The sequence below is a fragment of the Sitophilus oryzae genome, unplaced genomic scaffold (assembly GCF_002938485.1).
Source record: "Sitophilus oryzae breed Bouriz unplaced genomic scaffold, Soryzae_2.0 scaffold_562_pilon_pilon, whole genome shotgun sequence".
NCBI classification, from domain to species: Eukaryota; Metazoa; Arthropoda; class Insecta; order Coleoptera; family Curculionidae; genus Sitophilus; species Sitophilus oryzae.
This window is the reverse complement of record NW_022147154.1, coordinates 3,738,678-3,765,158: the sequence shown is the minus strand read 5'-3', so window position 1 is coordinate 3,765,158 and position 26,481 is coordinate 3,738,678. Positions and strand designations below refer to the sequence as shown.

The 26,481-nt window shown below is 32.7% G+C and overlaps 2 protein-coding genes across 7 annotated transcripts in view; one reads left to right on the top strand and one right to left on the bottom strand.

Annotated features, from left to right (window-relative positions):
• LOC115887309 (beta-hexosaminidase subunit beta-like) overlaps window positions 1-26,481 on the top strand; it is a 274,263-nt gene that overhangs the window by 2,103 nt on the left and 245,679 nt on the right. The gene's annotated exons all lie outside the window — the stretch shown is intronic.
• On the bottom strand, window positions 844-25,821 carry LOC115887311 (carbohydrate sulfotransferase 11-like). Of its 6 annotated transcripts, XM_030906713.1 has the most exons (8): window positions 25,723-25,786; window positions 15,925-16,138; window positions 14,535-14,806; window positions 10,264-10,523; window positions 9,229-9,469; window positions 4,876-5,016; window positions 4,520-4,701; window positions 844-1,044 (listed from the first exon to the last, which is right to left on the bottom strand). In XM_030906713.1, the coding sequence occupies exons 3-8, from the start codon at window positions 14,700-14,702 to the stop codon at window positions 909-911; spliced, it is 1,128 nt and encodes a 375-aa protein (XP_030762573.1). In that variant the 5' UTR covers window positions 14,703-14,806; window positions 15,925-16,138; window positions 25,723-25,786; the 3' UTR covers window positions 844-908. The 6 variants fall into 6 exon arrangements, with proteins under 6 accessions (XP_030762573.1, XP_030762571.1, XP_030762572.1 ...); XM_030906711.1 differs by lacking the exon at window positions 15,925-16,138 and having other exon boundaries at window positions 25,723-25,821; XM_030906712.1 differs by lacking the exon at window positions 15,925-16,138 and having other exon boundaries at window positions 25,682-25,809.

The window sequence follows — 26,481 nt, the reverse complement described above, 5'->3', positions numbered from 1 at the left end:
GAAGGTTAGGTGAAATGTCAGTCAACCACTTCCCTTTAAAAACACCGACCAATGAAAACTTCTTCAGGTAAGACATGCGCAGTTAAATGAGTATCCGGGTGAAATAGACTTCTACAGAATTCCATATTTCTCTTTCACTGTTTGGGCTTCACTTTTTAGAGATTAGGCTGAGTATATTTAGTTATATGTATATGGGTTTTCAACGGTAAAATACCAGAGTAATAATAAAGATCATATTAGGTGACTGATTAAAATGTACTGTTGGAAGAGCCATATATAATATGATACCGCGAATATCTGCAAAACTGTTCACAATTTAGTAACACTTTAAATACAAAAAATGTTTACTTTTTAATTCTACATCTAAAAGAAAAATAATACACAGGGTGTTGCATTTAAAAAGATTGTGATATAGCAATTTAAGTATTGCGATGTTGTTGTAGTTTAGGAAAATATAACTACCTAAGTAATAAAGTTAAATTCACTCTAGTTTTTAACCACTTTTCGGATATAGTATTTTTAACAAAAGTGTCAGTAAATAAGAAAAAGTATGATAACACCGCGTAGCGCTAGAAATAAAAATAGCGTACTATATGCAAAATTTTATGTTGAATCCAAATCTGTACAGAATACAGAAAGATGGGGGGTGGCATTTAAAAAACTTAAAACTTTATCATAACTTTTTTTTACATACTCTGTATAAAACAAAATATTTTTAGCATATGCCCATAAATCATGCAACATCGGTATGAAACTTTTTTCTTGTCTCCGAAAACGACGACGATATTGGACTTCCTCGCACTATTGGACCATTTTGAATATATTTTAGGCAAAGGCATTACGATTTAAATAAACTTTTTATTAAACAATGTAACAGTAACATTTTCAACTATTATCAATTTAAACAACTAATATATCTGCGGTACAGAATTAGGATTATTATCTTTCATAGTTATTGCTGCTAGAAGTTTGGATGGATCAGAATCCGGCTGACCCAATTCTAAGTAACCGTTTAACGAGTAGTTGAACAATTCAAAGTCGAACCTGAAATTAAAAATTAAAACACATATATTGTTTTTTTCGAAACAGTAGAAAATGTATAAATATTAAATACAGGTTGGCACATCTCATGCGACACGGTGCTCCAAGGAGAAGGACAGTTTGTATTGAAATGAAATTTTGTGAACATATATCGTCGCTTTCCACAGAGTCTCGTAACGTCGTAACTGATATTTTTAAAATTTTGCAGTAGAGTAAAAAAAAATATTTTAGTGTGACTAAGGATTAACTTTTGTTAAATATTCCATTTATTTTGTCTCCTACAAGAAGAACAACCGTTGTACTACTCTGATAGGAGCGTTCCCTGTTAAGCTTGTCGCCCATTTGACCGTCACGTCCCGTCCCGTTGCGGCCCGTCAAAATGCGAATAGGATTAAAACTATGCAAATGTAGATATAGAGCGTTCTACAGGGTGTCCCCAAAAATGTTACACATCAAAGTTGTGTTTTTTGTAATGGAACACCCTATATATTAATAATTGATTTTCGGATTCTAGGAGAAAAATAAAGGTGAGTTTTATTAGAAAGTACCGTATGATCGAAAAAAAATCGGCGTCCAGTTGGCTGGGAAATGACGCTCGATGACATTTCCCAAATAAATTTACTTATGAAAAGACAGCGATCTTCAGTTCATAGCCATCGCTGACGCCGTTTTTTTTCGATCATACGGTATATGACTAAAATGTAAGGTTTTTGACATATTTAACATTTAGTTCAGTCATTGGGGATTTTTGCTTGGAAAAAAGTCCGGAAGTTTTGCAACTTTGCAGGTTTATAGGTTTTGGGGTCCCTAACTAAAATCCATAAAATGCACATTTCCAGACTTGCCGCCGGCGGCGCCATCTTGCGCCCAAAATCGGTATTTTGTGAATATCTCGAAAACTATGCGTTTTCCGCGAAAATTTGAGGAGAGCAAATTAAAGAGAATAAAATTTCCTATAAAAAAGATTTATTAAGATTTTCGCTAAAGTCAACCGTTTAGGCACAAAATCCCAGGAAATTTTACAATTTTGCGTAAAATATGATATATTATGCATAGTGGATTTTCCGAAATCAAATGTCGATTAAGGTTTACTAAAACTAGTTTTAGTTTAGTTTTTTTCAATTTTGTCATAAAACAGTGGCGTATCATTAATTCGCTCATTAATTTATGAATAATTAATTTTAATTATTGAAAATTTGTACTTGTTTCCACACCACCCAAGAGGTAAAGTATATGGCACGTTTATTTTAACGTGGTCTCCCCGGAGGCCTACTCGCATAGATAAATTAAAAAGTTTAACTTATCTGCACAAGCCCGACGGATCTGGCTCATTGATGTCAAAGTCGATCTGCTGTGCTGGGCTCAACAGGGTGGTCTCTCAATACGTCCAACATTTCATCTTCAGCCGCCAGAGGCATATCTACAGGCAAGTCCAACTCCTCTTCATCGGATTCGTCGAGTGACACTTCAGTGACGTTGTCACAGGATCTCCCATTGCAGTATGCACAAATCATTGAACATTTTAGTCCTGCTTTTCTGCATCCGCAGGCTTTACCATAGTTGTTGGTTTTGCATTTACAGGATAAAAATGCCAACAGGGATTTTGGAGCTGGATCTTTCAACGTTGTGACTGGAGTAATGCCTGTTTTTGTTTTCTTCCAACCCCATTCTTCGGCATCTTTGGTACAACCAGACCAATGCTGAACCTGGTGGTAAGTTCGTTAATGAATGCTGTCCAGCACAATTATTTATTCATAAATTAATGAGCGAATTAATGATACGCCACTGTTTCCTGACAAAATTGAAGAAACTAAACTAAAACTAATTTTAGTGAACCCTAATCGACATTTGATTTCGGAAAATCGACTATATAATATTAATATAATATTTTACGCAAAATTGTAAAATTTCCAGGGATTACTGTTGACTTTAGTGAAAATTTTCATAAAACATTTTTTATAAGAAATTTTATTCTCTTTAATTTTGCTCTCCTCAAATTTTCGCGAAAAACGCATAGTTTTCGAGATATTCACAAAATACCGATTTTGGGCGCCATCTTGGCAAGATGGCGTTGCCGGCGGCAAGTCTGGGAATGTGCATTTTATGGATTTTAGTTAGAGACCCCAAAACCTATAAACCTGCAAAGTTTCAAAACTTCCGGACTTTTTTCCAAGCAGACCCCTTTTTTGATCCCCAATGACTGAACTAATTGCTAAAAATAAAGAATGAGAGAATTTTTAAATTTCAATTAAACCTACCTAAATTGGGATTTACACGGTATAGCCTAATATGTAGTTAAAATAACTACTGTTGTTGTATTGACTAAGAGTGGGTCCCATGGAACCCTCGACTGCGGCCTAAACCAATAATTACTGGACTCATATCAAAACTTCACCCAAAAAGTTATACATATGGTGAGACAAAATTAATATTGAATATTGGTCACATTTAACAGCAAGTTACCCTTTTATTTTAAATTGAACACCTAGTATATCAAAATAAAACACTAAATCATCACAATACACCAAAACACTTTTTCTTTTGCACTGGACGTGTGTTTCGCTAACCATGTCAGCAGATGATTAAAATTAAACCGTTGTGAGTTTAGTTAAGTTCTGCTGATGATGCTAACATTGTTAGCGAAACGTAAAAGTGTTTTGGTGATGTATTGTGATGATTTAGTGTTTTATTTTGCTGTTGTAACACAAAAGGTTTCAACCCTCAACATTCAAATCTCTTCAAAATAAGGTTGCCTACCCATCAAAACAGTAGAAAATTTCTAGAATTTTTGTTTTCTAGATATTTTCATTTTTATGATATAGATTCAGGATCTATATTCTTTGATAAAATAGGTGGCTGTGATATGTCTGACATTTATTCAACGTAGCTGTCAAATTAGTTCAATTTGAACAACTACTTTTCGAGTCAAAATTTAATTTGGTTTAACATACAATGGTTATTGTAATTAAATATCAGGCAATACAGGTTAAATTACAGTTTAGATAGCTGTTAATGAAGTTTAAAATATATTCTTTTTTTGGGGAACACCCTGTAGAACTCTATATATTTCTATAGAATGCTTTCAATTAACCTACATATGCTCCCAAAATTTCATTTCGATATAAACTACCGTTTTCCTTGGATATATATACTACACCCCCTATATAAGTGGGTGTATAAACTACACCCCCTCCATGTCGTATGAAAGGCGGTACCCTGTACACTAAAGAACAGCACGCCACAACACAATGAAAGTTTCTGTCCGCGTAAAAAAACAGCTTTTGCTGACAATTGTTTACAGAAACCCACATTTCGAGTATTATCAGTAATCGTCGATTGGTTGGTTTTGTTGATTCATTGATTCATTCATCTCTTTGAGAAGGATAAATCTTCGTTCCAGCTTTATTGTCTTTTATGTATATCTTGCGGACGTTCTAGACCAGATGTGCTGTATCTTTTCTAAATTAATTATATTCACCTGTAAATGTGATAGAGTTGCAAAATCTGAGATCGAGTTAGTTGCGAATAATGCTTATGTATTTGAGCGGTAGTTGATCCTTTCCCAGCGTTCTTCCATTGTGGTTTGATTATTTTTTCTAAACCGGCCTTCTTGATCAAAAACGCCTGGTCTTCTTCTAGCGTTTCCGTGTGAGCAATTATCTGAAAAAGAGCACACAGTATCAATAACTGCCAAATAAAAAAATGTGTAGCAACAAATTCCTTTGTTTAATAAAACCGGACACTGAAAATATCTCAATAGCTTGAATTTATTAAATTATTTTAGTTATAAAAACTAAGATATTATTGTAATTGTTTATTATTAACGGATGGTACCTGAATATTAAACATGCACGGTGTGCAAAATTCTACTATAGGTGTCCAATGCATGTCCAAGGAATGACCTGTTCTAACAGAATCCACAAGCCAATCTACGAACTCTGGATAAGTCGGATAAACAGGACTGTCGCTAGCTGTCTAAAAAGAACACAGAAGTAATTTTTTTTTCAAGCATTTTCAATTATAATACCGGGTGCGTCTCAAAAGTGACTCACCCCTATAACTTTTTTATTTTTTCAGATAATAAAACGAGATTTGGTATGTTAGTATATGACATAAATTAGGATTGATTGACGTATTCAATTCTCTTCGGCCACTTCCTGTTTCACCGGAAATGACTACAACTTTTGATTTTTAAATGGCACCCTCGGTATTTTTTTACTTTATTCGATAAAAAATTACATTCTGAATAGAATGACCTCTCATATGTCAACTTTTGACATTTTCGCATAAAACAAAATTATATTTTAAATTTCAATCTAGAGTGTCATGGCTTCTGTGGTCAGGGCTGTGTTTAAAACACTAATTTTTAATCAAGGAGCCTTGGAAAAATAGATTTGATCGTCTAATGTTTTAGTGTCTTTTCCTGGCCGGTTAAAAGTTGCCCAAATCGTATTTTTATTCATATCTCAATTTTTTCAAATGGAACGAGGGTGGCTCATTAGCATATTTGGAAAAAGCATTTTTTTACGAATAATTTGATACCACACACTTGGTATTTTGAGTCAACTTGTCGTTATGAATCGCGTGTTGCAATTTCAAATAAACCATATGCGAAAATGTCAACAGTTGACATGTGATATGTCATTCTATTCAGAGTGTCATTTTCTATCAAATAAAGTAAAAAAAGACTGAAGGTGCCATTTAAAAATCAAAAGTTGCAGTCATTTCCGGTGAAACAGGAAGTGGCCGAAGAGAATTGAATACGTCAATCAATCCTAATTTATGTCATATACTGACATACCTACCAAATCTCGTTTTATTACCGGTGCCAAAATCAAAACTTGTAGTCATTTCTGGCGAAACCGGAAGTGACCAAAAACAATAATTGAATACGTCAATCAATCCTAATTTATGTCATATTAAAGTTAAAGTAAGTTTTACATTGAAGAAAAAACTTGGTACACCACTGACTTCTCTTTAAATAAAAATAATTTTCAAAATCTCCATTCATTTCTAAATAATTTTTATCTCTTGATTTTTTCCATCGGAGGCATAGTTTTTACTTAAAAAAAATTAAAGTCAGTTTACTTCAGGGTCAAATCGCTGAAAATCTGATCCGGTGACTGTTGCGTGGATATCGTTTGTGCGTAGGCTGGAAGGAAATTAAGAAATAAAACTTTTTTTTGTGTGTAAAATGTATATCAAAATATGCATTTTGATGCATGGAAGACGTGTACCAAAAAAAAAAACGTCAGAGATATTTTGATAAAAAAAATCGAAAATTTTACCACCTTGTATCTGAAAAGTTAAGATGTTTAGGATATACAGTCATATGAAGTGTTTTTTTCTTAGAATAGGCTCAAGAATCACCACCTTAAATATTAGCATGTCATTAAGGAACATCCTGTATACCTGGTACGTCTCAAAAGTGGCTCACCCATTTGGTATGTTAGTTAGGTTAGTATTAGTATTAATTTATGTCATAAATAAATTAAGATTGATTGGCGTATTCAATTGTTTACGGTCACTTCCTGTTTAACCGGAAATGTCTACCTTTGATTTTTAAATAGCACCCACGGTATTTTTTACTTATTCGATAGAAAATGACACTCGGAATAGAATGACATATCATATGTCACTTTTTGACATATTCGCTCAAAAACAAATTATTGTATTTTAAATTTCAATCTAGAGTGCCATGGCTGTGTTAAAATCACTAATTTTTAATAAAGGAGCCTTGGAAAAATAGATTTGATCGTCTAATGATTTTAGTGTCTTGTCCTGGCCGGTTAAAAGATGCCCAAATCGTACTTTTAACCATATCTCGTTTTTTTTTCAAATGGAACGAGGGTGGCTCATTAGCATATTCGGAAAAAGCATTTTTTACGAATAATTTGATACCACACACTTGGTATTTCGAGTCAAATTGTCGTTATGAACCGCAAGTTAAAATTTCAAATAAACCATATGCGAAAATGTCAAAAGTTGACATATGATATGTCGTTCTATTCAGAGTGTCATTTTCTATCGAATTAAGTAAAAAAATACCGAGGGTGCTATTTAAAAATCAAAAGTTGTAGTCATTTCCGGTGAAAACGGAAGTAACCGTAAACAATGGAATATGTCAATCCATACTAATTTATGTCATATACTAACATAACAAATCTCGTTGTTTTATCTGAAAAAATTAAAAATTATAGGGTTGAGCAACTTTCGAGACGCACCCGGTATATTTCTCACATAATTATATACTCTCTTAGTAGTTGGGCCTATTGTTGTCTATTGTTGGCTATCCGGGCCCAATTTACCCCTGCTAATTTTCTAATATCATGTCTCATCTCAGGTTTGGCCTTTATCCAGGTCTCTTAATTCCTCGTGTGTACTATTCTGGCTGTATTTAGTTGCATTTGTGTGTAGTTCTTCAGGACTATTGGCAATTGGGCAATTGAACTTTCATCAGCGAATCTTAGATGGTTAAGATATTCCCCGTCTATTTTTAATCCTTTGTTGGTCCAGGCCAGATGACGGAAGATTTCTTCTAGTGTTGCTGTAAACGGCTTTTGGGATATCGCGTCTCCCCGTCGCGCGTCGTACTCTGGGGTTGTTTTATATATCATTACTCTTGCTTTGGCCTGTCAATACCTTGTTTTGCTAGGACTTCTATTATTGCTTTAGGATATTATCGAATCAAGAATATTCCCAAAGTCTATAAAAGCTGTGGCTCGTGGAAAGAGGGATGATAGTTTCTCTATGTATATGCATGTGATCAATCGTGCTGAAACCGCTTCTAAAGCCTGCTTGTTCTCGTGGTTATGTAGCGTCTAACGTATTTTGTCCGGTGTTGTTTATTATTTTTGTGAATATCTTGTATAATACTGGTAGTATAGGCTTAATGGTTTATAGTTTCTGATGCCTTCTTTGCTGCCTTTCCTATGAATTAGAATTATGTTGGCGTTATTCCGTCGTTCCCTGTTGCTTTTCCATTTGTCATACCTTGAAGTGCCTTTTCTACTTCTCCCACGGGAACATCTAGGGCGTCGTCTTGTGGTAGGGGCAGTCTTTCTTCTTCATGTATGTTTTCTGGGGCTTATAGGTCGTTGTAGAATTTTATTAGCAGGCTTATTATTTCGTTTTTGTATGTTACTCTGATGTTGTGTGTTAATGCTATTAGCTGCTTCTTTCCGATTATGAGGGATAGCGTTCGTATAGCTTTTTCTGCGTTCGATTGCAGTTTGTACGAGTAGTTCATTGTAGTTTTTCATATTGAGAAAAAACATAGACACAAAATATTGAGATATAAATAAAAGGAATTAAAGACCAGGAGTTGAAGTTTATGAGTGTCTATATTTCGCAATGTCCAGAATGCGGGCTCTTTCACAAAAAATATAATACTCAATTCAAGGACAAAATCCGAAATAGAAGACTATTTTCAGTATATTTATACAAAAAAAATAGTTCCATGACATTGAATAATTTCTTATAGGCCCTCAAAATTGCTTTAATTTGGAATAATTTTAAAGTGCCAATTGATGACGTATAAAAAATTCGCCCAATCACATTGCAGAACCGTGCTCGTGGGCCAGCCAACAACTGGCAACATTGTGATTTGATTTGACGTGCATGTTGAACAATAAATTTGAGGTTAAATTTTTTGTTTACTCCGTTTGTGAAAGCTTGTAATCAAATTTTAAGTTTTAAATTGTTATTTTTTGATAATTTGTTCCATCATGGTCGTACCAGAACCTGAATTCGAAAAAGCGTCATCTGATAACCTTCCTAAAGTTGACGCCGAAATGGTTAAATTTTAAATGGGTTAGCATGGTGGCCCGGCGGTGTTGCCGCTTTTCAACATGCCAGGTGTGACGTATTAAAAATAAAGTTTTTATTCTGGGCTTTTTTGTTTTTATTTATTTTCTTAAGAACGACTTCAAGTTTTTCGAAAGTGAAATAGCAGAAAATTCTACAATTAATTGCTTTATTCAATTATGCGAATTCCAAAATATAGTGAAAGAGCCCATTGGACATTCCGAAAGAAAAAATAGAAGAAAATGGCTGATACGTATCGTATTGTTTTATAGAAATAGAATTAATATAAACGTTATGTTAAATATAACATAGAGTTTGAAAGGCCTTTTGAGAAAAGGTGATGATATTTTTCGAGTATCTATATAATAAAAAAATACTTGCCTTTTTGCGATACTTCCATATAATTTTTTTCCCTAATTTTCTGTGGACCGATCCGGGAACGGCATACTGTATCTTATCCCTGTAAGCCGATAGAAGCCTTTCCAGAGGATGACGAACGATCAGGAAAGACAGGGAACTATTTAGAGACCTTTTCAAAGCTGATAAAGATGGACGGCCATATTTTTGTCTCGCTAATGTCATTGGCGGAGTGCGACTGTTGCGTAAAAATTTCGGACTATATCTAGAAAAGAGAAAAAGGCTTCAAAAAGGTTTATTCCAATATTATATTATACCACTCTTCATCACCAAGTAGATCCTACACCTAAAAAAATTGTGTGTGCACTATGTGCGCATATTTGAAGTGAAACTTTTTACTAGCAGCTATTAAATTGGAGGATTTGCAGGACATGTTTAAAAAAGTATAGTTTGAAATGTTGAAAAAGTATAAATTAAAAATTAATAAATAATTTGATTCACTTTCACAAAATTAGTATTAAAACGGCCGTCTGTCTGTCTGCGAGGACTCCATTAAGAAAAAACCTGATGATTTCTCTATTTAGAGGCATCAGTTCGACACGTCGCGGGCGTCATCCTGTCCTGTCGGCCCACATTTTTCTTCAATATTAAATTCTTAGTCCCACCCTGATGGAGATGTAAATGAAACGTCGCGTCGTATCCCATTTTGCAGGATGGGACCGTGTGCACCAAAAAATCTATGGTGTGCACCGTCGCTCACATAGCCTACCTACCAAATTTGGTCGCGATCGGACCTCAACTTTTGACATTTCTTACGTCAAAACTAACTGTCACAGTGACACGTGTCGTACACGGTCAAGTTGGCCTTGGCCTAATCTATCAACATACCAAATTTCATTTAAATCGGACGACTTTTTCTAAGCCGTAGGCTGTCCTTACCACTTTTTTTCTCGCCTGTTGTGTCGCGTGTCGTGTCACGGCCTTGAATTTTTACTACGAGCGCGCGTAAAAAGTTTCGCTTTAAAAATACTTGATTTTATTAAAATTTTTGATACTAACCCAGCTAAAATGTTAAAGTTGTACATCCAAGATGTACTGGCCGCTTTGAAAACGTTACACCACACCAAATGATGCTTGTCGTTGATCAAATACTCCCAGGGGTTCGGTTTGTGCAAGGAATCGTTTCCAACCTTGTCCAGGCCCAAAATGCGACAGGTCTTCTTCAGGTATTTTTGTCGAAAATCCAGTCTTTTCGCCACCGCAGAAAGGTTTTTGTTTTTGAGGTCGTGAAAAGGAATATGTCGGTCTTCGGTGAAAGGCTGCAAAAGGATAGATTTAGCTGACATAGTTAAGTAAAAAGTAATAAATAATAACTACTCCCAGCTAGTGGTGTAAAATTTCCAGAAATATATTTTCGGAAATATTTCCGGAAATATTGGAAATATATGGAAATATTGGAAATATATGAAATATTTTAAAAAATAAGAAAAACTGAAATATTTATTTATAAAAAACATAACAAAACATCGCAAAACACAAAATGCTTATACATAAACACAAATAAAGAGTTATTCTTCAAATTAAAAAATAAATTAAGGTTAAATTTGTACAAAAAAAATATTTTTGACACACTAGTCGAGCAAGAGGCATATCTTTATCGCTGTCATCAGCATGATCAGCATCACACTCAATAACATCTTCTTGCCAGTCTGCTTCCTCAAAATCTTCAATAGTATCGGAAATAAAAATTGATCTATTGCCGTTTCCTATTTTCTTTAGCAAGTTTTCATTGTGGGTTACATAGAGTAGCTTAGCGGCTCTATCATTAGTAAGCCTGTTTCTCTTTTTTGAATGAATATGACTATAAACGCTAAAACTGCGTCCCGTGGCATCATCAACATTCGTGAAGCTACTTGTGATAATGAAGATGAAGAACACAGTCCCTTCCACCAGGAGACTGGGTTATCAAAACTACTTTTCCATATGAAGTTATTTCCAAATAACTTGCCACTTCTACAACTTTAATCTGCTATTTCATCTATTATTTCTTGCTCCTTTATATTGAGTTTATTTTTTGATATATTAAGTATGCATTCTATGGCAGAAAGAATTTGGGTTTCATCAAGTGCAGAACCTTGTGATTTTGGATTTGGTAATTCTGCAACATAATGAATGGGTTTAATAGCAAATTTTTCTCTTTTGTCAACAAACTCCAACAATTCGGATTTTTCTTTGTCGTCAAGTGAGGACAATGCAAGATTATTCTGAATTACCCTTCTAATATCACAAAATGCTTTTACAGCAAAATGAATAGTGCTATAATCTCCTTCTACAATTTTTAACCATTTCCAATAGGTTCAAAAATGTTAATTACGTTGGAAATTTGGGCCCAAAATACACACACCGGAAAAGTCTAGGGATAATACAATTTTATCCAGCCATCGTCAGTAATTTTATTATTTACATTTCTGATATAATAAAATTAAAATAAACAAATAGTTTACAGGACGTATTGGAAATGAAAATGCGAAATTTACCGAATTTTTCAAATTTACCTTGATTTTTATTGAACCCAAAATAATTCACACATTTTTTTTTAATTCTAAACTGTGAATTAAAAAAAAGACAAAACCATTTTTACTTAATAAAGGGTATGGCCTCCTCTACTGTTCATCACAGCCCTACATCGTCTCTCCATGCTCCTGATCAGGTTGTCGATCTCTTCTTGAGGTACAGCCTGCCACGCTGCATTAACGGCCCGAACCAGATCCTTACGAGTTTCACGAGGCATACCCATTCTCAAAATTCTTCTTTGGACCGCGTCCCATACTTGCTCGATGGGGTTGAGGTCAGGAGATTGTGCCGGCCAGGGTAAGATGTTTAATTGATGAGCATTGATAAACTCACTTACCACTCTGGCTGTATGAGGCCGTGCATTGTCATGCATGAGAATGAAGTTTCTCCCAAAATCATTGGCATATGGTAACACGACAGGCTCAAGAATTGAATCACGATATGCGATTCCTGTTAGAAACCTTTAAAGAAAAACGAGATCGGTTTTTCGGCCTAACTGGACCCCTCCCCAGACCATAACTGTTCCACCTTGATAAGGGTCCACTTCCTGATACAACCGAATAAGATTTCCCGGTTCTCTCCATACCCTAAGCCTTCTCGAATCCAGATGAATTCCAAAGCGTGACTCATCCGTGAAGAGAACATTGGCCCATTGTTCATTCGACCACTGAACATGATCTTGAGCCCACAAATCTCGTACCTCTCGATTTCCTCTCGTTAAGGGTTGAGCTCTACAGGGGCGTCTGCTTCTTAAGTTGACTTCTCTTAATCTATTGCGAACAGTGTCAGGACTAACGGATACATTATGTGTTTCTTTAAAGTAAATTAAACTAAGCTCTGGTGCTGTAAGAGTCGGTCGGCGTCGAGCATTTAATTGTAAAAAATGATCTTGCTGAGGGGTAGTAATGCGATGTCGCCCTGTGTGCCTTTCAGCGACATCACCACTTTCACGCCATCGCGATATTACACTTTGCGTTGTATTTAATGCTCTAGCTACGTCGATTTGGCGCATTCCAGCTTCGAGCATACCCATGGCCCTTAGCATTTCGTCTCTGTTAAGATGTCTACGCTCCATAATGTCGTTTAATACTAAACAGAGTTATTTGAATTAATTCTGGCCAATTATCATAAAAACATAGCCAGTACAGGTTAAATTCGAACAATTGATGCTAGTGCTTTTTATACATTTGACAAAAAATGCACAAACACTTCTGAAAATATCTCAAATTTAGAAATAGCTAGTGTGACTACTTCGTTTCAATCGAAGTAGAAAGAATCGACCTACAATTTATTTTTAACTTTAATAAAATGATATCCCTAGATTTTTCCGGTGTGTGTACTTCGTCATCTAATATCCACTGTTTAACATTTTTATCAATCATTTGTGTTGTTTCTTGACTAACTGCAACTCCTTGTAAACTGAGCCTAGTATTGTATACACTTTTTAAATTGGTCAAAATTGAAGACCAGCGAGTTTTTACTACGCTACGACTTACGAGCTCGGAACTTCCTCGTAGAAATGCGAGGTTGCAAATAAGTTGGTAAATCCTCAAATTCGATATATTCACCATATTTTATATGTTTCTAAAACTGTTCTATAGTAAGTTTAATGTTTATAGGGTTACAAAATATGAAAGATATATTAATAAACATCGGGTTTGAATCGTTAATGACAAGATTTAAGTATTTTTAAAAATATTTCCAATATTTCCAAGACACGTTTGGAAATTTCCAATATTTCCATTTACAACACTACTCCCAGCCTCCTAAAATAATTGTAACTCTAAAAAAATAGTTTACTGTAGTTTATTACGTAGAAGGAAAAATAATGTCTATTAGGATTTTTTTGGAAAAGTAGATGTATTAACAAAACGCCGCGTCCTGAAAATGCACTTTACAAAACCGTTCCTTTTTTGAGATTTACACTTTTTTTAATATTTATTTATCATAAATAAGGTAAAAAATGCATTATTTCACTTTATAAAGGTGCGTCCACCCCGCTGCGTCGCGCCGCGCAAAACATTTTTTTAACATGTACTTGTGAAGTGTATTTTTTTAGCGCGCAGAAAAGTAGATATATGTTAAAAATGATTTGCGCGACGCGGCGCCGAGCGGCGCAGCCGGTGCGCACCTTAACATACATCAACATAGTTCAAAAAAAAATATTATTATTTTATTTAATTTAATCTAACCAGTTAATTTTGATTTCCATCGTGTTATCTTAATAAACCGCACTGAAAATAAACTTCTGCAGCTCTAAGGCAACACGCAGTTAATTAAAGTTAATAAGTATTTGTAGGACTTAAAATAAAATGTTCTTTTAAGTCTATGAGTTAATGACAATTTTGATGCAAATTGACTTCGTATCACGAGCGGTCGATCTCTACGTGTCGTTATTTTATGTCTGTTATTTAGAAGTAGCAACGGTTACATTATGTTATTTCTAAATAACTGTTATAAAATAACAGATAGTTAAATAACAACTCTACTCTATGGAACTCAGTTTTCACCTTTTCGATAAGTTACAAACTAACAGAGATACAAAGGGGACCAAGAATGAAAACATTTTCTAATTTACCCTGTATTTGAGGAAATAAAAGGACTAGGACAAATTTCTGTGGAGCATCTTTAGTTTCGAGATCTACTCATAAACGGAAAATACTGAAATCGGACACCCTGTATATGTTGGTGTGTAAACCAATAATATGTACTGATATCTGAGCGAGTTATATATCTATGACTTTCCCATGACTTACTTTGCGCATTCCAAAAGACATAGGCCTTACCGGCCTGATATAGTGATCCGTGGCCACGATGAAAACCAAAAACACAGGGACTAAACAGATAACGGTAAAAAATATCACACATCTTCTGGCCACTCTCCAACCGCTGTTGTGGGTTCTCCTAAGTTTTCTCAGTCTCATTCTCCCCTGATACCATTATTTTGTTTGACGTTGCTTTGATTCTCTCGATATTTTAGCTGTTGTTAGTCGTCCATCTTAATATTTTTGATTTTCTTAGTGTTTATCTATAAAAAAATGTTAATAAATACAGTGTCCGACAATAGTGCGTCGGGCATCTAGATCCTAGCATAAAGATCTTGGGAATTTTGTTTAAGTGCAAACTTAAAGTATGAGTATATTTATTTTAGATAGTCTGTACTTACTTTCCTATAAATATCGGAATCTTAAATCATACAGGGTGTTCAAAATTCTACGCCAAACTTTCTAAAATATAAAATTTTTTTTTTTTATTTTTTTAAATGGTATACCCCGTATATATTAGTTTAATAGATGGAGAATTAAAAAAATGATAATTTTTTGTATTTAGACTATTTACAAAATTTTGACGGTTTTGCAGATATTCGCGACTTTATATTTCATACGGCATTTTTCACAATAATGTTTTATCAGAGCCACCCAATGATTTTTCTCTCGTATTTTACCGTTGAAGTAGCCATATGAAATAATACCGCGAGGTATCTGCGAAACCGTTAAATTGTTATTTTGTTCCATTTAAAAAAAACGAAGTAAAATTATTTATATTTTAGAAAGTTTGGCGTAGAATTACAAAATCATAAACACCCTGTGTGATTTAAGAATACAATATTTATAGCAAAGTAAGGACCGACCATCTAAAGTAAATACCTAATATAGTTTTGATTTCAGGACAGTTCTTGTATTTTTAATAATTATTTAAAGAAAGGCTAAAAAATATATATTTTTGATTTATTTATTAATATCTCTGAAACTACCGAAATATATTTACTCATGTCTTAGGATTATATAAAGTGACCTGAAAGGAAGCCAAAAATGCAATAATATACAGAGTGTTCCATTTAAACAAAATAATTCCGATCCATTCACACCTTTTTGAGCCACCCTGTTACATACATACCTACTTATAAATACTAACTGGTATGTATCTTAGGTTTGCACTTCTCAAAAATATCAAGTTTATTATTCTAGCAGCTGCAGATGCCGGACGCACTATTGCCGGCCCTATAGAATATAATTTAATAAACAAGAGTTATTCTAATATTTTAAGAAATAAAGTAAGAAATATAAATAAAATTGCAGCTGAGAGATTTATTATTAATACCAGAATCGGTTGTTGAAATTTTGATGCTATTTTTAGAATACATACCTACTTTGAAAAAAAAATAAAGAATCGAGACTGGTACTCGATTAGTACAAGACTAAGCGCAGCAGATAACACACAGATAATGGAAAACAAGCGAGTATGACCATCTGGTACAGAATAAGCTGTGCCTATGTATTTCTCATAAATAAACGGAAATGCATAACTAACATTGTTCATCGGGAAAGATACTAATTCTTGACAGGCAGCAGGCTGAGGACTAGAAACGAACATTTCTAATTCTTATATCGCGTTTTTGCTAATCAACGAAAAATCAACAAATACCATACGATCGAAAATGGCGTCAAAAATTGTTCGAGAATAACAACCGATAATAAGTTTGGCGAGGTCAAACCCTAGACGTCATTACTTAGCCCGTGCTCTGCTTTATTTTCTAATGGCGCTTGCTGCCATTAAAAAATAAAGCTTTAAGATGGTTGTAATTTATTTTTATAATGAGTAAAAATGATTTTAAACGGTGTAGTTTCAAATTCGAGAAAAAATATATCTACCTACACTAAGATGCAAAAAAAAATGCAACGGAGAAATTTTTGGTAAAATTTAAAATGTTACATTTTTGTTATTTTTAGTCCTATTTTCGTAATTTTTTTAGCAAGCTGTATATAATTATGTCAACTTTAATTCGTAAACTCAGTTTTTTATAAACGTTAGTATTTGGTATATTTTACAGGGTTAATCGAGGTTTTTTTCATTTACCTTAACTTTAAAACACCTTGTGCAATAATTTCGTTTATAAATTTTCCTAAAATATAATTTTACGGTCAGAGCCATGTCTCCTGAGCATTTTGTTTTTTGGATCATGTCAATACATGCCTTCGTTAATTTTTAAGAGCAAAATGAACTTGCCACCAACAATATGCAATTTTTTCAATTATCATGTCTTTTTGAAGTTATTTTTTTCGGCGGCTTTGGTGATTGTTGTGAACTATATACTACTATGAACTGCACATCATGTTCGACATTTGGGAAATGCTTGGCACGAGGGTTAGAAGTCGCGAAGCGGTACCAGCATCCTTAAATGAACTTAGCTTGGTCCTTACAGAAGAATGGGAAAACATAAAGCTATAGGTATGATATATGCAGCCTCAATGACAGTATGAATGGACATATACAGGCAGTTATAGCATCCAAGGGGGGTAATACAAAGTATTAAGGCTTTTTTTTCTGTTTGTATACTTGAGAATTACAGATGTTTTTTTTAATATCGTTGGTTCTGTTATCTTTATTAAAACCAGGACTGTATCTTTATAAGGTTTTTTTTTAAATTTAGTATAGAGTATCCAATGCAGCGTAATATGACGTTAAGACAATAGTCACCAAATCTATCTCGTCATATTAAAAAATTACATCAAAATGTAGTGATAATTGAAAAAATTGCAAATTGATCGTGATCAGTTCATTGTTCATTTCTCTCTAAAAGAATAACCAAGGCATGTATTGACATGATTCAAAAAACAAAATACTCAGGAGTGATAGTTCTGACCGTAAAATGATATTTTAGGAAAATTTACATACCAAAATATTGCACAGGGTGTTTTAAAGTCAGGGTAAAAAAACAACCCCTCGATTAACCCTGTATAATATACCAAATACTAAAGTTTATAAAACACTGAGTTTATGAATTAAAGTTCATATAATTATATACAGTTTGCTAAAAAATTCATGAAAATAGGGCTAAAAATAACAAAAATATAACACTTTATATTTGACCACAAATTTCTCCGTTGCGAGTGTATTTTTTTGGAAATAGATTTTTGTGTCTTGAAACGTTCTATCCTTTTTTAATATTTCTACAATTAGTGTTAATTTTGACAAATATGTCAATTTTTTTAGTAAATGACGTCTAGAGATTGACCTCGCCAAAATGTTATTCATCCGATTGTAATTTTAGCAGGCCCAGCCGTCTTTGACGCCGGTTTTTTCGATCATACGGTACATATATAAGAGTTTAAAAATTAAATATTTTATGCTCTGCTGAACTCCTTATAATTTATTCTTATTTTATTGATCTCAGAAATTTAAAATAGACAGTTTCATATTAAGTGCATTTTATATAAAATATCCCCTTTATTATTAACAATAATTTGTCAAAAAAATGTTTTTGAAGTACTTACAAATAGGTATATGCTCTTGTTCAGATATATGACCGTTCTAGAACTTGTACTAATTGCTACATTCGCGGAACTACACATCTTTTGTAATATAACACAATGAACTAATTAAGCATGCCATGTCATTTATTTGTCCAGCACTCGTTAATACTTCCTGTTTGATCACAAAAAATGCTTTTAGTTTATTAATTTTTGTAATACTGCATACACTAGGTTGTTCACTCATGTGTTTCAATCTAGTTAGCAATTCTATAGTCTATAGAAATTATTATATAGATAAAGAAATTATATGTATAAAGATGTATTGTTCTAAAAATACAATAACTAGTTTACTTAACTGCATGTATAATCAAAGTTATTAGAAACTAAAATTTTCAATTATTGATATTTTAATGTGTATAAAGTTCTACCAATTTAAGATTTAGTGTAACTTACATTGAAATTGATTAATATAGCAATAAATTATTGTTTTATTGATTTGTATTTAGAACTTTCAGATACCTGATTCTCTACATAATTTATTTTAATTTCTTCAATCGCAATTGAAACTGATATGCTATTTTGTTCAGGGTGTCATTTTCTATCGAATAAAATAAAAAAATACCGAGGGTATCATTTAAAAATCAAAAGTTGTAATCATTTCCGATAAAACAGGAAGTGATGGAAACGAATTGAATACGTCAATCAATCCTAATTTATGTCATATGCTAACATACCAAATCTTGTTTTTTATCAGAAAAAAATAAAAAGTTATAGAGACGAACCACTTTGGAGAAACACCCGGTATATTATGATCTTGACCATAGAAAATAATACCTAAATAAAATCAGAGAAAAAAATCAATCTCAGTTTACTATAAAATGCATTCAATGGACCACAAAATTACGTTCGCAACAAACTCGCAAATAGAAGGTTATCACGTTCCTAGTTTACAAAATCACAATCGCAGCAAAATCGCAACTCGTAACAAAATTACAACTCGCACCTATATTAATATTGGTTGCCTAAATTGAAACTCACTAATAGAAGAAATCGCAGTCGCAGTTTCTAGGGAGAGCGCCCACCACGGCAATAATATGGCAATAGCTACTATGGCAATAGCGTTGCATGATTTTTCAGGAAGCGCACATATAAGTGTAGTGGCAGTGACGTAAAAATGTCGTCCTCAGAGGACGAAGATTTCCTAGCAGTTGTAAACCTATCTATATGAACCAAAATTATCCACAGATGGTCTATTGGATACACCCCTTTAAAAAAAAAGACAAAGAAATAGTGGATTTAGTATTTTTATCTACGTCAGTGAGTTAAAAAGCTCTTAACTCACGCATTTTCATTACAGCACTCCTTGTTTAAATGACTACCAAAAAGAAAAAAAATATTTTGTAAACTGGAAAAATATGTTATGAGTACCTTTTCATTTCCATAGTTGTGTACTTTTTTTTTCGGTGCACCTTTTTCATACTTAGAGTATGTATATTCATATTTTTGTTTCGATCTTGCTGGAAGCAATCCAGAAATGGCTCTGAATGCCTCTTCTTCAGTGTCAGAGGGAATACTTTCCGAATCGCTCATTTTTTAAACTAGTGACGTCAGTATTATTTACTGTCATATTGACATTGCCATGCATGGTGTTATTTGAACAAAGGTATCAGGGAGAGCGCCCACCAAAGTGACGTAGCACATACATGGTATGACGTTGCACACACATGGCGATGATATGGCAATACTGTTGCATGATTTTTCAGGAAGCGCACATATAAGTGATGTGGCAGTGGCGTAAACATGTCGTCCTCAGTGGATGAAAATTTGTTAGCAGTTGTAAACCTAATCAATATGAACCAAAATTATCCAAAGCGTCGCTATTGGAAACACCCCTTTTAGAAAATTAGACAAAGGAATAGTGGATTTAGTATTTTTAAGAAATTGAATATGTATCCAAAAAGATTTCAATCATTTTATAGAATGAAAAAAGAAACCTTTGATGTGCTAGTTAGAAAAGCCTCAATCAATGATACAAAACGTATATTGATCCATATCGTCATTCATTTTTACTAAATTCGAGTAACATGTTAATAGCACGTGGCGAAAAGTAGAACCAGATCTATTTTAGAAGCAGTGGCATGGCATGCTACAACGACAAATGACCCGTTTCTGACAGTGCTACTTCTGTGTGCGCTGACACACTTATTGTCGTTTGTTCAATTCGACGTAACTTGCTAGATACATGTTATTATGTGCCACGTCAGATGCTACGTCACTTTGGTGGGCGCTCTCACTTAAGGTAATTGATTTTTAGGATAGGTATATAGTTAAGAATAATAATTTTTAAAATTCATTGTGTGTTTTTATAGTTAGACGTAGATAAAATATTGCACAATACACATAACTCGTGCTACGCACTCGTTGTGCAACTTTCACACGCGTATCTTAATAATGCTGTTAACTCACTTGTATCGTAAATATCTACTAAGGAATTAAATATGTATCGAGAAAGATTTCAAGCATTTTATAGAATGAAAAAATAAACCTTTAGGGGGAGCGCCCACCAAAGTGACGTAACATATGACGTTGCACATACATGGCAATGATATGGCAATAGCTAGCGTTGCATGATTTTTCAGAAAGTGTACATATAAGTGATGTGGCAGTGGCGTAAACATGTCGTCTTCAGAGGATGAAGATTTGGTAGCAGTTGTAAACCTAATTAATATGAACCAAAATTATCCAAAGCGTCGCTATTGGATACACCCCATTTACAAAAAGAGACAAAGGAACAGTGGATTTAGTGTTTTTCAGGAATTGAATATCTATCCTGAAAAATTTCAAGCATTTTATAGAATGGAAAAAGAAACCTTTGGTGTGCTGGTTAGAAAAGTTATTCCCATGCCAAGTCTTGTTTATTCCTGTTGGAATAATCGGCAAGAGTGTGGTCATAAATGCATGGTTTAGTCTCAATCAGTGATATAAAATCTATATTGAAGTCCGGATCGTCCTTCATTTTTGCCAAATTCGAGAAACGTGTTAATAGCACGTGGCGAAAAGTAGAACCAGTTCTATTTTTTACAGGGTTACTATATTAAACAGGTTTCCTCGTTTTGGAAATAAGAACGAAGCTGCAACTACGTCAGAGAGATGCTACAGAACGTATAAAATCATAGATCAAGGAAAAAAAACTACAACCGACAAAGAGAGATAAATGGGCAATACCGAGGGCGATACAATAAAGAAAACACAAACATCAAACAATGGCTATCGATTCGGAAATGCACTGTCGGACTGTCGGCAGTTTTTATCCTTTTATCTATGAGTGGCATTCCTATGACGTAGTAGATGACGTTTCCGATAATGGCGGATCGAGTTACGAGACAACCTTATATCTGTGCTTATATTTTATAACCTTGTACGTAACTTGCTAGATACATGTTACTTGCCAGATCACGTGCCACGTCAGATGCTACGTCATTGGCACGACTGAACGACTCGACTGACGACTACGATTTTTTGCAGTCGTAGTCGCGATACCAATCGCAGGTTGCGATTGCGATTTTAAAATCGCTGCAATTGAATCGCAGTTTGCGATTTGTGGCTCATCTCTAATAAAAATGTATTTTTCTAAGAATACAATAACCAATTTACTTAACTGCATGTATACTTAAATTCATTAGAAACTATTTTTTATTATTTGTTATATCAATAACTTAAGATTTATTGTAACCTACATTCAAATTGATTAGTATACAGGGTGGTCCGAATTGTATTCCGGAAACTTCGGCAGCATATTCTGCACATAAAAATAAGTAAAATTTGTCGTATGTCCAAAATGCTTAGTTTCGGAGATACAGGGTGTAGAAGTTTCATTTTTATTTGGATTTTTTCCAAATACTTTCTGCAGTAACGTCACTATTTGGATTAAAATTGGTGTCTGCGAGTTTTTTTTGGCATGAGAAATTTGATTTTGATGTCAATATGACTCCTACTAGTAGAGGGCGTCACCTACATATCTTTTAACTGGTTTGAAGAGTAATAACTTTTCGTCCGTACCTGTATAAAACTACTGAGTAAAAAAATATACATTTACGACGTTTTTTACGTAAAAAAGGTCTCTTGGTAAAAATCGCTACGAGTAATGGTTTTTGAGATATTTGGAATCGCACTTATCAATACCTGTCATCACTGACATAAATTAAACATGTTGACTATAAATAGTTATTAGACTGAGATCATAAATTTGAAATATTTTTGTACCAAAAGTTCAACAAAAACTGTTTTATCATCATTTATTTGCAGAAAGAATATGATTAATTTAAAAAAATAAAAAATTCCCAAATTTATTATTTCAGTGAAATAACTATCTACTCAACGTGTTTATTTTTCGTTAATAATGGCATGTATTGACTATTTCCATTCTAAATATCTTGAGAACGGTTGCTCGTAACGATTTTTACAAAGAGATATTTTTTACGTAAAAAATCACAGAGATGTATATTTTTTCCCTCTGTAGTTTTATATAGTTACAGACAAAAAGTTATTACGCTTCAAAACAGTTAAAACACATGTAGGTGGCGCCCTCTACCAGTAGGAGTCATATTGACACCAAAATCAAATTTCTCATGTCAAAAAACTCCCAAACAAAAATTTTCATCTAAATATTGATGTTACTTCAGAAATTATTTGGAAAAAATTGAAATAAAAATGAAATTTCTACACCCTGTATCTCCGAAACTAAGCATTTTAGGACATACATTTATACGAACTTTTTTACCTATTTTTATCTGCAAAATATGCTGCCGAAGTTTCCGGAATACAATTCGGACCACCCTGTATATAGCAATAAATTGTTTTATTGATTTGTATTTAAAACTTCCAGATAGGTACCTAATTCATAATTTATTTTAATGGCATCAGTAACGGAGTGAGTGAGATATACCGTGTTATCAAAAAGAAATAAAAAAATCGAGTAATAAGTATGTATTTTGAAAAACTCATTTTTAAAGAATATATTTCCTGATGAAAGGTTATCGTATTTGATAACTTTATATTTTTTTAACTATTTGAATACTGCTAATATTTGATCAGTTCTACCATCAATATGTGTAGTATCACAAACTAACTTTAGGTTAGTCTGTGCTAGTATGTATTATAGTAAATGACATTCTAAAAAAAAATTCTCTATATGTGGATAAAAATATGTATTCTAAAAGTACTTGAGTGACTATTTACTTTGTGAAATAAAATTAAAAAGAAATGCGGTTTACTTAGAAAAAATTAATTAATACTTTTTGAAGTAACAATACCTTATAAAATAGCACGCAGAACAAGAGTGGTAAAAGCACAGGTAAAACTAACCAATTTTAGTTGAAGCAACAATATTTTTACTTGAACAAGGTAAGGTTTATAACCAAAGAAAATTAAATGTTTTATGAAAACTTTAAATACTTAAGATAAACATAATCTTTTTTATATAATAGATAAAAAACGCTTATAAAATTAGTATTTAGTCCACTAGAAAATTATTCTTCTTTTAAAAGTAGTTAAATGTTTTACAACAGAGGGCAAAATATTATGTTTTTATAATATAAAGGAATATACCTATAGTATAGGTGCTATGTATTATATTAATTATAAAAAGCATTTGGTTGGCTTTTTTTTAAACCAGGAGTTATTTAGACTTCAAAAATTATGTTTTTTGAATAAAATTATATAATCTTATCTGTGATCATATAATAAGCAGCCATTTTTCTTATTTAAAAGAAAAAAAATACATAAATTAAACCTTAATTTCTTGAGGACTATTCAAATTCTCCTTATAAAAACATATATAAAATAGTATATATTTACTTAAGTATATTTTATTGTATTGCCTTATCAATTAAGAGAGAGAGCAATGTAAATAGTAATTAAAAAAATATACATCGTTGCGCGTATTTAGAGGGGATATTATTTCTTTAATATTACGGCCAATTATTGTAATTTAAAAACTACTGTGACTCCATTTTATTTAATCGTATGGTATATCACTTAAATACCGAATTTTTATATCACCTTTGAAGAAAAAAAAACCGTTCTATTTTTTGGTATGTTTTCGAACGGAATTCTTATTTAAATAAATAGTTACTTAGGAATCTGTTTTATTTTCAAACAAGGCATCTAACTAACTTTATTTTAAGTAGTTTTCACCACACATACAGGATGTTTCAAAAAATATGTGCCATTTCTCGTGGGGATTCAGATTTGTTTCGTAGCTACCGGGTGTTAAAATCTTAATATTTTTTCGATTTCTTATAATTTTCTTCCAAATACTTTTAGCGTTTCGAATAAAATTTTGAGGGTAAATGTTACTATAGATGCGACATATTTTAAAGCTACAAAAGTGTCGACTTATTCATCAGGGAGGTGCATATGGGTTATAACTGTAATATTTTTCTAGAAAAAAGCATGTACGCCACTGATTTTTTTTTGTTAGAGAAATAGTGTTAGCAGTTTAATGCCGATTAAAAGTTGTCTCTTGTTATTTTGTCGATTTCGGCCTTCTTGATGAGATAAACGCAATTTTATTACTTTGCCTTGATTCTAGTCTAATGGCAACCTTTAAAAAATGTTAATATCATTAACTTGCCAAAGTTTTAAATAAGTACTCATTGATTTCTCATCAAAAAAGATAAATAAATATTCCTATAAACATGGGTATAGAATTGCACAGTTTTAGAGTTACAGGTTGTTAACATTTTTTAAAATTGTGTTTTTGTAATTATCTTAAATACGATTAGTTTTCTTATTTGAAATTACTGTAGGTTGGACAAATAGTAATAATATATAGCAATAATATTTAATAATAAATTAAGTAAAATATATAATTTATTAATTTTATTTTTATTTTTATTTTATTAATTGTGATTAATAAAACTTTATTTAATATACGATGCAGAATTCGGCCAAATGTCAAGAGATAACTTTTAATTGGCATTAAACGGCCTACATAATTTTGATATCAAAAGAAAAAAGGCAGTGGCGCACATGTTTTTTTTGAAAATATTCCAGTGATAACCCGTTTGCACGTCTCTGATGAATTTTTCCACACTTTTTTACCATTAAAATGTGTAGCACTTATAGTGACTTTTACCCTCAAAATTTCATTCGAATCACTAAAAGTACTTGGAAGAAAATTATAATAATAAATCGAAACCCTGTAGCTACGAAACAAAGCAGAATCGGACCTATGTTGATATGAATAATAAATCTTATTTTTACGTGAGGAATCTCCCCGCGATAGATAGCACATGTTTTTCGAAACACCCTGTATATTAGAAATTTAAATATGTAGTATTGTAAAATAAGTTTTAGAATATAGACTACCCAAATTGCAAAAAAATACATTTTAAATTATATTTTTAAACGAAAGTCGCACTTAATTGTCAATTATCTTAATTTTACTTTAATTTTTAGATAAAAAGATATAGAATACAGAATATATAGAACAGATATAGTCATTGTATTTTTGATAGGGAAATTACATAGTATTCTAAGAAGTAATTCACTCCAGACTATTTTCAAATACTCCGATTCTTTTTCAGATAATAAATGAATTAGAAATTTTAAAAAAATATATGACTACATATTTCGGTACTACTTACATGAAATGTCACAAATTTCTATAAATGTTTAGTATATTTACCATTTCCGGTAGGCCGTTTTTCTTTAATTTGAACTGTCAACTGATTTTCATTGAGGGCTTTCCACACCGCACTGCAGTTTTCCGACTGACGACGAAAATCGGGTCGATTTTCCACTGGTGGAAAACATGCGCAGACTAGGAATGGGCGAAAAATACATCGATTGTTTTGAAAGTTGAAATCAAACCACACTCACAGGCAGGAAAAACGGACACCTTAAAATTTCGATGTATTTTGAAGTTTTACATATTTATATTATGTATTGTGTTCCTGGACTGTGAACCGATTGCGATAATTTTTAAGCAATTTGTAGCTAAATTATTTGATTTTTTAGCATCTCTTTCTAAATTAAAAATGAAAGTTCCCATGTATTAATTATACGAGGGAAAACAAAATGTTAATTTTTGGTGGCAGTTTTAAACACTCTGTGGAATATGTTAATAAAGCAAGGAATTTAAAAATTATTTTATCACCTAGGTGCATCTTTTTTCGATAGTTTAATATTTGGTTCATATCAATTTAGCTTCATTTTTTGTATCTAGATATTTGCTTCTGAAGAAAACACTGACATTTTTTCGTCATTTTTGCAATAAAAAAATTGAATTTTATTTAACAGCAACAATCAAATTTAAATTTTGATATTGACAGATGTCCGTCAATAAAATTATAACCCCAAATCAAAGGACAATGACAATTACTAAAAGGAAGTTTTGACGTTGATGGCTGTCCGTCAATAAAATTATCAACCGAAATCAAATGAC

Coding starts and splice junctions, on each gene's coding strand:
- LOC115887311 (XM_030906711.1), bottom strand. CDS start 14,702: ATGAGACTGAGAAAACTTAGGAGAACCCACAACAGCGGTTGGAGAGTG. Junction 4,702..4,875: donor CGTGCATGTTTAATATTCAG/GTACCATCCGTT, acceptor GCTCTTTTTCAG/ATAATTGCTCACACGGAAAC. Junction 1,045..4,519: donor CAACTCTATCACATTTACAG/GTGAATATAATT, acceptor TTTTAATTTCAG/GTTCGACTTTGAATTGTTCA.